General features: G+C 34.5%; 2 protein-coding genes across 3 annotated transcripts; both read left to right on the top strand.

Moving 5' to 3' along the window:
• Nucleotides 1-357: 357 nt before the first annotated feature.
• On the top strand, nt 358-3,499 carry LOC114371098 (60S ribosomal protein L3-like). The gene is made up of 6 exons (XM_028328511.1): nt 358-459; nt 717-811; nt 1,140-1,250; nt 1,748-2,052; nt 2,459-2,868; nt 2,974-3,499. The coding sequence occupies exons 2-6, from the start codon at nt 727-729 to the stop codon at nt 3,230-3,232; spliced, it is 1,170 nt and encodes a 389-aa protein (XP_028184312.1). The 5' UTR covers nt 358-459; nt 717-726; the 3' UTR covers nt 3,233-3,499.
• Nucleotides 3,500-5,051: 1,552 nt separating this feature from the next.
• LOC114372029 (polypyrimidine tract-binding protein homolog 3-like) lies at nt 5,052-13,339 on the top strand. 2 transcript variants are annotated; one of them, XM_028329407.1, is made up of 15 exons: nt 5,052-5,269; nt 5,850-5,917; nt 7,232-7,303; nt 7,410-7,486; nt 7,656-7,734; nt 8,050-8,173; nt 9,973-10,037; nt 10,125-10,174; nt 10,348-10,389; nt 10,491-10,542; nt 10,649-10,706; nt 10,809-10,822; nt 11,304-11,411; nt 11,490-11,633; nt 12,494-13,339. In XM_028329407.1, exons 2-15 carry the CDS (start codon nt 5,861-5,863, stop codon nt 12,881-12,883), a joined length of 1,332 nt encoding a protein of 443 aa, XP_028185208.1. In that variant the 5' UTR covers nt 5,052-5,269; nt 5,850-5,860; the 3' UTR covers nt 12,884-13,339. The 2 variants fall into 2 exon arrangements, with proteins under 2 accessions (XP_028185208.1, XP_028185209.1); XM_028329408.1 differs by lacking the exon at nt 5,052-5,269 and adding an exon at nt 5,373-5,449.
• The last annotated feature ends 474 nt before the right edge of the window (nt 13,340-13,813 follow it).

Here is a 13,813-nt window from a genome sequence, read left to right as displayed (position 1 = left end):
AACTTATTTTTAAAAAATTAACTTTATCCTTTAAAGTAAAATTCAATCGGTAGGAGTGTTTTACGAAATAATTCAAAATTAATGGTTCATATAGATCTCAAACATATAACTTTCGCGTTATTAATACAATGCTCTAACCAATTGAACCAATAGACTAATTATATTAAAAAAATAATTAACATCTATATATATATACTACTAAAATTTCAAAAAAAATCCATCCGGATAGGTGGGTTAGATATTTCTCAATTATGTTTTTCATAATCTGGCCCATTGGTTAATTTTTAGGGTGGGCTTTTATAACAAAAACTCAGAAGGGAAGCCCATAAAAACCTAGCCCATAAATAAAATAAAAATAAGAAAAGGGGTGCTCCTATAAAAGCCAGAAACTAGGTAGGGTTTTAGTTCAGTGCCTCCATTCGGGACTGTAACTAGCCGCAGCACGAGGAGCAGCCTCAGGTTCTCCCATCTTCACTCTCTCTAGCAATTGCTCATGCTCCTTTTCTCTTCTTCGTTTGCATTTCGAGATTCGTAGGAAAAATGATGTTGTTGACGATGCAGTTTCATGTCTGTTTTCGTTGTCACATTTCCGAATCCGAACGCGATAGTAGTGACAATATTAACAACGATTTCTTTCCTCATTTTGTCGTGTTAAAATTTATCACCTGTCTCTCGTTTTCATTACTGACGTTTATTTTTATTTTTTGTTTTTGAAGGAGGAGAAGGATGTCTCACAGGAAGTTCGAGCACCCAAGGCACGGTTCACTGGGATTTCTTCCCAGGAAGCGTGCTGCTCGTCACAGGGGAAAAGGTAATTTATTTTTTAAATTATCCAGTATTCATTACATGGTTTTCTGTCTTGTGAGTTCTTTTAATTATCATGAATAGCTGTTGTGAATTTGCAAAGTCAAAGAAGACGCTCTTATGCTAATTATGATTCCGCTGATCTGATATAACGATATTAAGATTATTGTAAACCTAGAATGTTGTTGTTTTCATCCATTAATTTGAGCTTCTGGGGTTTAATAACTTTTGATTAATGAATGGGCCTGAACATTTTTTATGTCTTTTTTTTCGTTGAATGGATTGTCATGTCAGTTATAACTCTGTTACTTTGTGTTTTATTATTACTCGTGCAGTGAAGGCATTCCCCAAGGATGACCCATCCAAGGCACCCAAGCTCACTGCATTCTTGGGTTACAAGGCCGGTATGACTCACATTGTTAGAGAGGTCGAGAAGCCAGGATCAAGTGAGTTCCATACTTTGCTAATTAATTGAAGTTAAATGATATAATGTCGTCAACCATGTGTTTTACTCAGCTACTTACTTGATCACCAATAGCAGGACTGCCATTGGTTTGATTTATTTTCCTATTTTTTTTCACCGAACTGTTTTCCCAGATTTTTGTATCCCGAAACCATTTATTTATTTGATAGCAAATTACAGTGATTGGTGATAGTGTTTTGCCACAAATTACCAGAGTGGATTATTGATTACTGATTATTGAGATTACTAGTAATTTGAATAACACAATCCATACCTGCATTTGCTTTGCATAATTATCTCACTGCAGTAAATCTGAGTTTTCAATGTATTTTGACAATATTAAAATGCGTGTTTTCAGCTAATGTTGCTTTTGATTTTTATGAAGCTAATAGTATTGAATTCTTTAACTATTACATGAAACTTTCTCTTACTTGTTATAGCATCATTTAATTATCTAACTATATTTCTTTTTTATATCAGAGCTTCACAAGAAGGAAACTTGTGAGCCTGTTACAATTATTGAGACCCCTCCAATGGTTATTGTTGGTGTTGTGGGTTATGTGAAAACTCCACGTGGTCTCCGAACATTGAACACTGTCTGGGCTCAGCATTTGAGTGAGGAATTGAAACGTAGGTTCTACAAGAACTGGTGCAAGTCCAAGAAGAAGGCCTTCACCAAGTACTCTAAGCAGTATGAAACTGAGGAGGGAAAGAAAAACATTGAGGCGCAGCTGGAGAAACTGAAGAAGTATGCTACTGTGGTTCGTGTTTTGGCTCACACTCAGGTACTAACCCCACATTAATGTGATTGCATACCTTTTCTTTGTTTCCCTGATTTCATTTTATATAATGGTTGTTACATATATAATGATAGTTTAGCACTTTCTTTTCAAGCATTTATCCATTTTATGGGTTTATTTTGCCTTGTGTCCTGAGAATGATGAAATTCTTGTTCTTGTGCAAATGCAGCACCATGAATTAGGTGCTATGAGCGGCACTTTCCACACGAGATTTCTGACTCCCATTTGTCTTTTTTTGTCCACTATTTTGGAATGAAATTTTATAGAAATTTAATATCTGTTCCTTCTATTTTATGTTCTTTTAATTCCAAATTAAGAGTCACTTCCAATTATCACAAATTATCATGATTGAGATTTATTCCTAATAGTCTGTCTGCCTTGAATCTTACAGATCAGGAAAATGAAAGGGTTGAAGCAGAAGAAAGCCCATATCATGGAAATTCAGGTTAATGGTGGTAGTATTGCACAAAAGGTGGACTTTGCATACAGTTTCTTTGAGAAACAGGTTCCTATTGATGCAGTGTTCCAGAAGGATGAGATGATTGACATCATTGGTGTGACCAAGGGTAAAGGTTATGAGGGTGTTGTCACTCGTTGGGGTGTTACCCGCCTTCCCCGTAAGACTCACAGAGGTTTGAGGAAGGTTGCTTGTATTGGTGCCTGGCATCCTGCAAGAGTTTCATTCACTGTTGCCAGGGCTGGTCAGAATGGATACCACCACCGAACTGAGTTGAACAAGAAGGTTTACAAGCTTGGCAAAGCTGGAGATGAATCTCACTCTGCTCTTACTGAGTTTGATAGGTTAGTGTTGTCTTCTTGATTATGGTTTTGTGCAGTAAATTATTGAACAGCAGGAAGTACTTTGGTTGTAAGTCAAATTAACCCTCTACTTGTTTTCTGATCCAGGACCGAGAAAGACATTACCCCAATGGGTGGTTTCCCTCACTATGGTGTTGTTAAGGATGATTTTATCATGGTCAAGGGATGCTGTGTTGGTCCCAAGAAGAGGGTCATTACATTGCGTCAATCCCTCCTTAAGCAGACTTCTCGTGTTGCTCTTGAGGAGATCAAACTCAAGTTTATCGATACCTCTTCAAAGTTTGGGCATGGTCGCTTCCAGACCACACAGGAGAAGCAGAAGTTCTTTGGACGCCTCAAAGCATAATTATGTTAATTGGATGGAAATGCTGGAATTCTATTTGGTTGCCATCACTTATAAACTTTGTAGTGTTTCTGTTTTGATATTATGGATTCTCGGGTAGTGAGTTTTTTTTCTCCTTAAGTTGGCCAAACTTTTGTTTCAGGGAAGACTGATCGTTTATTTCAAATTTTGTTTATGAGTTTATCTATATTATCCGTGTTTAATGAATTTCAAAGTTATTTAATCTTTTGTTGAAACAAAATTCATGATCGACATGATAGTTGGTTTTGAGATTGGGTACTGTTGGTTGCATTCTGAATGATCAGACATATTTTGGATTGTGATCTCTATTTGACTGAAGGATTAAGAAAATGCTATAGTTTTTTCGTTGGTGAGAAAAAGGGGCCGGCCCCTGGAAAATGCTATAGTTCATTCCATGCTTTAAAGGATGGTTCATGCCATGAAGCTGGAGAAATATGAAAAGGAGAATTGAGTCGTTAGTATCGATTCATTATTAGTTCAAATTTCTTTATTAGCGTATTATGAGGAAATTACATTTTTTAATAACTTACGCAACAAAATTTAAATATGCAAAAATTATTCCATTATTTGTAAGGTGTTACTGTCTTTTTATGAAATAGAGGAAATATGATGCAGATTTTAACTTCAATATAACATCACCCCATAGTGTGTTATCCTTTATCCAGTAATCTAGGCATTAGAAGAGCATGGGCGGCATGGCCCAATAACCCTATAGTCCTATACGTAGCTCCACACTCTGGATGTGTCGTTCCAATTAATCAGATGAATAAGATAGCTAGTCTCTTTGCAATTGCATTGATATTTGGATTTGGACAAATGTAAATTTCCTCATTCAGTGTGGAATTGGATAAACTTTTTTTTTGAAAGGATTGGATAAACGTTTTAAAACTTTGTTTTGATATAGAATTAGTTTTGATTAAAAGCAAAATAATGTTTTCATAGTTTGATAAAAACTGATGTGCAGTCATCATTCATCAATAATGATATGAAAAATAATATCAAATCAATATCGTCATATCGAATTACGAAAATACTTTTGACAATACTTATGCAAGTGGGATTATATACTGCAAAAGCAACAAAAATGCTGCTTTTATTTAGTTTTTACCAGAAAAATGTTGCTATTATATTATTAAAAGAGAAATGTTATAGCTAACGAAATATTTCAGCCGAATAAAAAACCGATCCATAATTTGAAGTGCAGACCGCAGACTAGATTTTGCTCAAGTTTATTAAACATGTTGAGAAAATTATCATATCCCGTACTCCTTCCTGGTCTAAGCTCATAAAATCTCATTTTTTTTACATTATAAAATAAAAGTACAAAATGATAATTTTATGCAGTCAACTAATAAAAAAATTATCAAAATGATAATTTTATTAACTCTTACAGTACTAATTTAAAGTTATTCCGAACATAATTTTTGATTTTTTATTAATTGACAATGTAAAAAAATCTATAATCACAAATATGATCTTTTACTCAATAAATATTTACAAATTAAACTCAGAAATACAATTGGAAGAGACACGTGTTAATTTGCTAGTATTTTTTAATTAATAAATATTAATTATTAATTGTTTCTAGTAAAAGGAATTTGAACTCAATATTTTTCTTTCATTCCTTTTTTTCAACCATCAAATTAATTTTATAATTTCTAATTTGTTAGTTATAAATATACACTTATAGTTCACTTTAATATCCCAGTGATAATAATACCGAATTAATTTACATGAAATGAATATTTTGGTTGGGTAGGCCAGATAAGCATGAAATGGCAACTCAAGAACAGATGGATAAGTTTTGGTAGTTGTTGAGTGTGATGAGAGACCTAAAAAGCACGAGCAAATCTTCACACTTGCAACCTTAAATTCAATCTCTCTAGTGTATAATATAATGCTCCAAGGGAAGGTAGTTATATAAAACATGACATAGGGTAACCGTTCACGACATCATGCGTGCCACTCCTCTTTAAGACTAAAACTCTCTCTCTCTCTTTCCGTGTCACCCTCTTTCAGGCAAGTTATTTCTCTGTCTCTCTCTATTTGCTTCTCCGTTTTGAATGAAGGAACGTGCTGCGTGTTTTGTTTGCTGAGATGTCACGATTTGCTGCAACTTTAGGGCTCTGAGCTGGAATTTGGACTTACCCTTTTTTCTTCTTCGAGATTTTCTGCACTGCTTTTCGTCCCTTGATTCAGGTCTCCAATTGGATATTCGAGTTTGATTGAGTGTGATATAAAAAATTTGTTTTTTCACCTTCTTTCGTGACTTGTGTGCTTCGTCCGTGAAGCCCCACGATTCTTTGCATTATGATTTATTGGCATCGATTGTGATTTAGTCCAATTGTGTATTGTGAAAAATTGGAATTGAGGATACCTTTTTAGCTTTATTCAGTTGTTATTCAGTTTTAAGTGAGGATTTTGGATCATGCCAATTGCGAGCTTTTACTCCAGTTTCTTGCTTTTTGCTATAGACTGATTCAAATTAGAGAACTGTTGGGGTTGTTTGATGCTATCCATAAATTGAACAAGTAAACAGAAACAGCTTAAGTGATTCATCGTCCTTGCCATCGTTATTTTTATTTTCTGGTTTTTACAGGTTAATTTGCAATGACCGAACCTTCCAAGGTCATTCACGTTCGAAATGTGGGCCACGAAATATCTGAAGTACCTTCTCTCTCTCTCTCTGTCTCTGTTGGCTGTCTTCTTGGTTGGTTTGCACATGTTTTGTTTTGGTATTATGATTATGTCATTGCCTTACTAAGCTATGATTCAATTGCTTTACAGCGTGTTTGGTAGCAAATAGCACTGAAATAGAAGGGAAATAGGGTAGAGGGCGAGGAAATAGAGAGATAAGTTTTGGGGTGTGCTTGGTAGAGTGAAAATAGGGTAGGAGAAAATTAAAAGGTATGGATACCATAACTTTTTTATTTCTTTACAAATCTGCTGTGGATTGGAAATGAACAGTGAAAGGCTGTGTGTTTGACATTTTTGTGATAATTTATTTGTAGCCGTTAGAAACAGCCAAAAATTGCGTGACCAACTACATTTTTGGGCGGGCTTCCATGTTTTCTGGCAGTTAAAAACCATTAGAAAAGTATCGCTAAAAAATAATCATGTAAAAAAGAAAATCGATTATCTAATATCTATAGATTATTTATTTTTTCTGATTTCTTTCTTCCTATTTATTCTCTATTCTCTCAAAACAAACACCTCTAAAATTCACTTTATTTCTTACCTATTTCCATCCACTGTATTTCTTTCCCTCCTAGCAAACATACCATTAGCTTTGTTTTGACGTGATGAGAACTATAAATTGACCAAAAGGGTGAATGAAAAGAGAGTGGTAACGGGGTGTGTTTGGTTTCTATTTTTCAAAAACTGCTTTTGGTTTTCAAAATACAACTAAACAAGGTTGTTTAGACAAATGGTGGACGGTGGTGCAAGACATAGAGCTGAGTTTGGAATTGAGAGAGAATGAGAGATGTTGAACAAGATGATAATAGAAGATGAGAAAATATCTAAATATCTCTGAACTGTTTCTGTCCTTTGGATTTAAACACTTGTTTTGGAAACAATTTTCAAGATTTAATAGAATTTGGATGAGAATTTAATTCATAAATAGTGTGGAATTGTTTTAGAAAACAGTTTTTAAAATCAAAAAGTGAAAAGGAAATCAAACAAGCCCACTCAGGAAATATCACTTTTATGAAACTTATAAAGGGTTCTACACTTTCCATTTTAGATTTTTAGTTATTGATCGCAACCCTTTTTTGTTGGCTTTAACAACACATGCACATGTACACACATACAGAGTATATCATAGAAGCTGCAGGGCTATCTTGTCTTAGTGGAGTTGAAATGAACATTTCTATTCATAGTTTGTCTTAGCAGAGAACGAATAGTGCTTCCTTTACCAGCAGAGTTTTTACTTTCACAAGTTCTTGAAAGATTAATAATCTTTTCCTCCTTTGATTGTAGAATGACTTACTTCAGCTGTTTCAGCCTTTTGGAGTCATAACAAAGCTTGTCATGCTGCGTGCAAAAAATCAGGTTTTCTTTTTCATGACTTTAAACAAGACTGACTGTTTGTCTTAGAATCTTAAGGTTGTTTCATTTCATTTTTATTTTTTTTGTAAAATCTGTGCTATACTTGCAGGCTCTTATCCAAATGCAAGATGTTCCTTCTGCAGTTAATGCTTTACAATTTTATGCAAATGTTCAGCCAAGCATAAGGTACAAATGACTTGTTTATTTCTGTCTTTTAAGGGTGTAAATGATTACATTGACTATAGTTTTCATAATTTGATTTTTGGTTTCAAATTTGGATATTTTTAATGCTCCACTTATTCCCTTTGATATTAAGATTCCTTAACAATATAATTCTCCTTTTGTTTTATTCTAGGGGGAGGAATGTTTATGTTCAATTTTCCTCACATCAGGAATTAACAACAATGGATCAAAGTCAAGGACGAGGAGATGAGGTTGGCCTTTTTGTGTTTATATTTTGGATTGAAAACTGCATGCTTTGTTCAGTCAGTTGCTTACAAAAGCAGAGAGAAATGGTTGACCTTTTTCTTTCTGGCATTTGTATTTTTTCTTTTTTTGTATGATATTCCTCCCCATATCTTTGAATTGTCATCTTGGACTGTCCCATTTCAGTAGGGTCAGTGTGTTAAATTGTTATATTCTGTACTTTCCTTTTTCTCTTTATCATGTACTTCTCTATTTATTCTTCTCTCTCTGTCTCTTCGCTTTCTCTATGCCGTCCTGCTGTCTGGAACTCTCTGGATGCACAGCCAAACCGAATTCTCTTAGTCACAGTTCATCACATGTTGTATCCTATGACTGTGGATGTGCTGTATCAAGTATTTTCTCCCCATGGATCTGTGGAAAAGATTGTAACATTTCAGAAGTCAGCTGGTCAGATTCTGTCAGATTTCTCCCTTTCTCTTCTTTCCATCCTATTAACATTTTTGTGTTTCTGGACTTTAACTAGGTAGATTGAGGTTATATTTTTGTCATGCAATTTTTTTTAAATAAGCAAATATATTTTTTTATTTTTTTATTTAATATTTTTTTGAAAGTTTTGTATTGGAAAGTATCGAATGTTGTTGTCTATTGATCCATGTAGCCAACCCCCATAATAGGATAAAACTTGGTTGTTGTTGTGTGTAAATGGGAAAATAGAGGTAGTAGAACAAGGTTCTTTAAGTTTAATGAATTTTAATGGCTCTTGTTTTTCTAATGTGTTGTGGAATTCTTCTCCATTTTCGATGCATAATGTGAGTATGTGATTTAGGGTTTAGGTGGGAAAGAGAAAGAAATAAAAGGGAAGAAGGGAAGTGGGAAAAACAGAATAGAAAGGATTGGAAGAGATGAGAAAAACAGAGAGATCAAAGAACTCCTTCCAAAAACTACTTACAGAAAGAGGATCCCTATCACTTATTATCTCAACTCGTGCTCCATGAAATCTGAAGATCTGATTCATGCAGTGTTGAGCAAGTGTTGCTATTGTATATGGATTCGAAAGAGCAACAAAATGGGCATACTTGCTCTTATAAGATCATTGATGACCCAAATAGTATCTTTGCCATGGCAGTAAACAAAAATTCTGGGCTCTATGTTATCTTCTTTTTCTGAAGTTAAAGTTTTCAATGTTTTTGAAGAAATCTTGGGGGAAAAAGGAATATTCTTGGCTATCCCAGCTGCTAACTTCTCTTTTGGCTGGGATCTACTACCCACTATCGCGTTCTTGCTGAACTTTCACTTATCTTATGTACTTGCTATTGTGCTAGTGCTCCCAGAAGCCACGTTCTTGGTTGACATTTTCCTCTTAGCCTACTTTTGCAGCTTGGTTTCTTGCATATGTGCCAAGCTGTGAGCTTCTCTAATGGTTCTTCGCTTGAAAAAAATGGACTGGGCTAGTGTATTCTTCCTGAAAACAAGCCATATAAGCACTGACAAGGTATTCTTCAGAAGAGCAAAGTTCACAGGAAGTTGCATCAAATTCATCATTAAAATCTGCCAAGGTGCCATGTTGTTTCAAACGCATGTTATTTTCTTTGTGCGTATCATGGCTCCCTCCTTTGCAACCATTTTCAAGATTGTCAGAGGCATCAACTCTTTTGTTCATTAGCCGTTGAAGCTGATTTGAAATGCCCTCCTCCATGTCTAATGGTGTATCGACCTTTGCAAGCCTATGCTCAGGTTGATCTTAGCGTTCTTCCATTTTGCACATCATCTCCAGTGATCGTGTTTCTGTGCCCCTGGGTGAAAAAATTCTGGTTTGGTGGCCAAGGACAGGTAGGTTCTAGATACCAATGATATGGGATTTAGGTGAGAAAGAGAGGGAAGAAGAACAAAACAGAGAGAGAGAGAGATCAGAGATGACAAATGAAAGAGATCAAAGAACTGAGCACTGCACTTCTATTATTATTATTATTCCTGTCTATCTAAAATATAACAGCCATGCTTTATTTATAGGCAGCTACCTAATAGCTATAAAATCCTAACTAACATTAGATGACTAACTAACTAACATTCTTTTCCTATTTATATTTACATAGCAAAATGCATATGCCCTTGTCCTGTAATCAGTTATGAGGATTGTTAATAAAACCTTTATGGCAAAAAATTATTGTTATATTTGATTTATGCATGCATGTTAGTGTACCATATGTTCCACTAATTGTTTTATTATGTACTTGCAAACTTTGTAGGCTTTCAGGCTCTCATCCAGTATCAATCACGTCAGAGTGCTGTTGCAGCAAGAAGTACACTTCAGGTTGTTTAGCATTCCTTTCAGGCTTTACTTGCCTTGTTAATTTTATTATTGTTTCTGAATAGTGATTGAACTTTTGGAAATTTCTAGGGACGCAATATTTATGATGGTTGCTGTCAGCTGGACATTCAGTTCTCAAAGTATGTTAAAATTTATTTAAGCAATTTCATTGTGTATTGGCTTGTGGGTTTATAGAGCTTATGCTGAACCCACTTGTATCCCCCCAACAAAAAAAAAACTGTCTTTTCATTTTCTAATTGTTTTTTATTTACTTTTTTCTTATATGGACATTTAATTCATCTTAATTTTTCAGCCTTGATGAATTACAAGTGAACTACAATAATGACCGTTCAAGGTGATTCAGTCAGTTATTGTGTTTCTGTTTTTGTTTGCTAGTTAATCTCTTTTTGACATCTTGTTATGACATTGCTGCTGACTTTGTTGCATCTTTCACAGGGACTTCACAAACCCAAATCTCCCCACAGAGCAGAAAGGCAGACCTTCACAAGTATGTTCTGTTGGTTCTTTATTTGTCTATTTATGAATCAAATCTGTTGATCTTTGTGAAGTCCATTCTAATATATATATTTTTCCTTTCATCTTCTGTTAAGCAGCCTGGATATGGTGATGCAGGAAACATGTATGCTGCCCAGGGTTCAGGAGCCAGGGCAGGTGCTAAATATTTTAAACTGCTTTGGTTGGTTTGGTTTGGTTTGTTTATCACATTGTGTTATTTTTTAATGTACTGACGATTGTCTTTTTTCCTCTTTACAGTTGGATTTCCACAGGTGGGTATTTTTCATGTCCAGTTGAAGTCCCAATTTGATATTATTGAACAGTTGAATATATGAAGAAATTATCATCATTCATTTTGTATCTTGTGAAAGTGTAGAATTAGAGACATGTGATGACTAATCTCTTGTTTTACTGATCTTTCTAAAATATAAAGGTACAGCATACAAAGTTTGTATGATTGTAGCAAACCAATTTGTAGGAATTTTTGTTTATCTCACAATATGTTAGAGCTTTGTTTTTAAGTTGATTTCACTTTTCAAATTGGGGTTTAATTGAGAGAGAGAGGAGTATGTGTGTTGGGATTTTGCTTTTTGAACTGTGAGAGATTTCTTTCCATTTTGAGACAAAAGACATGATAATATGAACACATTATTTTCATCTTTTAATTTTTAGTAAAATGATTACAGACATGGATGACAATGAGATGCTTTCTTCCTGAAAAAACAATTTACTTATTATTTTTTTCAATTATAGATGGCAAATGCTGCAGCCATTGCAGCTGCCTTTGGGGGAGGTCTGCCTCCTGGAATAACTGGGACAAATGACAGGTGTACAGTTCTTGTATCAAATCTTAATCCTGATGTAAGCACTGTGTCTGGTTTCATCTAGAAAGTTCTCTCCATTTCTCAGCTTATTTAGCTTCAAATATGTTTATTTCAGAGAATTGATGAGGATAAACTATTCAACTTGTTCTCTATTTATGGGAACATTATGAGAATTAAACTTCTCCGAAATAAGCCAGATCATGCACTTATCCAGATGGGAGATGGTTTTCAAGCAAAACTGGCTGTACACTTTCTGAGGGTGTGTTTCAGATATACCTTGCTGTAGATTTCAGTGATATCTTTACTCAAATGAGAAGTTACTGTTGTTTGTTACATATGTTATTATTGTTCTCGGTGATATATCATTGTATTACTTCAATTCTTTTTTCCACAATTTCAATGCATATATTTGACAATTCATCACAAGTTTGCTTAGTGATTTTGTACAATTTTAAAAGAAAATGAAGAAACTTTGGGAGAGCAAAATCAAATATCTTTTCCAGAGGTTCTAGTTGTCAGTTTTTAATTAAATCTATATATAAACTTCCCCGAAAATTTATCATATTTTGATTATTCTGTTGATAAATTTACTTCTAAATACATCTTCCAGGGAACTTTCTACCATGCCTTCTGACATTGTCTCCAACAGTCAATGAAAATCTTTTACCCAAGTCTTAAAATTAATTTCATTTATTGATGGTTTTATTTTCCTGATGCTTCTGTATGTTGTATGGATCAGGACTGAAATTGAAGGATCTATTTTATGAGAGGATTTTTTTTATCTAAAGATTTTTTTCACTATTAAAAAATGTTAGTGTGCGCCCCATACTTTTTTTTTTCATTTGTAATTTTACTTGTGTTGTTTGACATGCAGTAGCATTAAATATACTGTTGATGAAAACCATAGTTGAATATCCTAATGAGCTGACATTGTTTAATCTCATCAAATTTGAATCGCCTACACTTCAATTTTAATTGATGGTTTGTGTTGCATATGGGAGAAAATAGAAGAACAATGAACTACATTCACATTCACACTGCATGCTTGTTGGAATTAATTTGTATACCTTCTTTTCTGGTTGTAAGCTGATCATAAACATTTTCACCTTTGAGATGTAGGGAGCCATGTTGTTTGAGAAACGATTAGAGGTCAACTTCTCCAAGCATCCAAAAATAACCCCAGGTGCTGACACACATGAATACATCAGTTCAAATCTCAATCGTTTCAACCGTAATGCAGCCAAAAACTATCGGTATTGCTGCCCCCCAACAAAGATGATTCATTTGTCCACACTTCCACTAGACATCACTGAAGAGGAGATTGTGAGCCTTGTAGAGGAACATGGAATCATTGTCAACAGCAAAGTCTTCGAGATGAACGGGAAAAAGCAGGCTCTGGTTCAGTTTGAAAATGAGGAGCAGGCTACTGAAGCCCTTGTGTGCAAGCATGCAAGTACACTTTCTGGCTCAGTAATCCGTATCTCCTTTTCGCAGTTACAGAATATATGAGTCTTTGTTAAGGAGTTGTGGACAACCAGAGCAACAGTTGTTGTGGACAAGGATTCTGAATTTGGGAAGGATATTTCTTATGCTGATGATGATCATCTTCCTTATCTTGTATTTGGTTGCTTTGTTTTCTAACTTATTTACTCTTAATATCTACTCTTTCATTTTTCATCTTTAATCATTTATCTTCTCATCTGCATTGCTCTGCTAGTTATGTAGGATGCTAACATAATGTAGTGGGGAGGTGTACATTTTTGTGATTGAGGATAGGTTCTTGGGGAATAGAAAGGAGGGGGATTCACTACCTTCTTATAGTCGTTTTTATAAATCATTGTTGTATATGTTTTGTAATTCAGGCTAGAGTAGTAAGTAGGCCTTTCTGTTGTATTCTCAATCCATGTCAAAAATATTCTATTCCAATTGATTAAGAAGCTACTTTTTGTATTTGTTTTTGAAGTATCTATCAATTGGTCTACTCTTCCCTTTTGCAGCTACATATTTCCCTCCTCCTCTAACAACTCCATTTCTTATTCTTCTTTCTTCTTGGCATGCATATGGATTGAGAACATGTTCATTATTTCTTCTCCTCCTTCTTTCTCAACCCCTTTATACCCCTTGCTGAGCAGGTTGCTCAATCCTCAATGTGATAATTATGATTCAAAATTATTCCCAGCTTATTACCAATAGTCAATACTTATTTCATCAGAAGTATCAAAGTGACAATTCTCAAGGAAGACAAATGAAAAATATAAACTAATTAGAATATAGCTTAAAGATGGTAAAGTTGCGTAAAATAACACTCCTCCATACATTCACATAACATAGTGAGAAGCCTTCTAACATTGAGATACACTAGTTTTATTTTACAATCTTCTTTTTAGAGACACAATAAAGCAATTAATGAACTATACCAAAATAAATAGTTATAACATG

Source organism: Glycine soja, chromosome 10 (genome assembly GCF_004193775.1).
Source record: "Glycine soja cultivar W05 chromosome 10, ASM419377v2, whole genome shotgun sequence".
NCBI lineage: Eukaryota > Viridiplantae > Streptophyta > Magnoliopsida > Fabales > Fabaceae > Glycine > Glycine soja.
This window is presented reverse-complemented; position numbering and strand designations above follow the sequence as displayed.

Excerpts from the sequence above, each read along its gene's own strand:
- LOC114371098 (XM_028328511.1), top strand. The coding sequence starts at position 727 with ATGTCTCACAGGAAGTTCGAGCACCCAAGGCACGGTTCACTGGGATTT. Across the intron at positions 812-1,139 it reads TGCTCGTCACAGGGGAAAAG|TGAAGGCATTCCCCAAGGAT; the intron begins GTAATTTATTTT and ends TTACTCGTGCAG. Across the intron at positions 2,869-2,973 it reads GCTCTTACTGAGTTTGATAG|GACCGAGAAAGACATTACCC; the intron begins GTTAGTGTTGTC and ends TTTCTGATCCAG.
- LOC114372029 (XM_028329407.1), top strand. The coding sequence starts at position 5,861 with ATGACCGAACCTTCCAAGGTCATTCACGTTCGAAATGTGGGCCACGAA. Across the intron at positions 7,735-8,049 it reads GTCAAGGACGAGGAGATGAG|CCAAACCGAATTCTCTTAGT; the intron begins GTTGGCCTTTTT and ends CTGGATGCACAG. Across the intron at positions 11,634-12,493 it reads TGGCTGTACACTTTCTGAGG|GGAGCCATGTTGTTTGAGAA; the intron begins GTGTGTTTCAGA and ends TTTGAGATGTAG.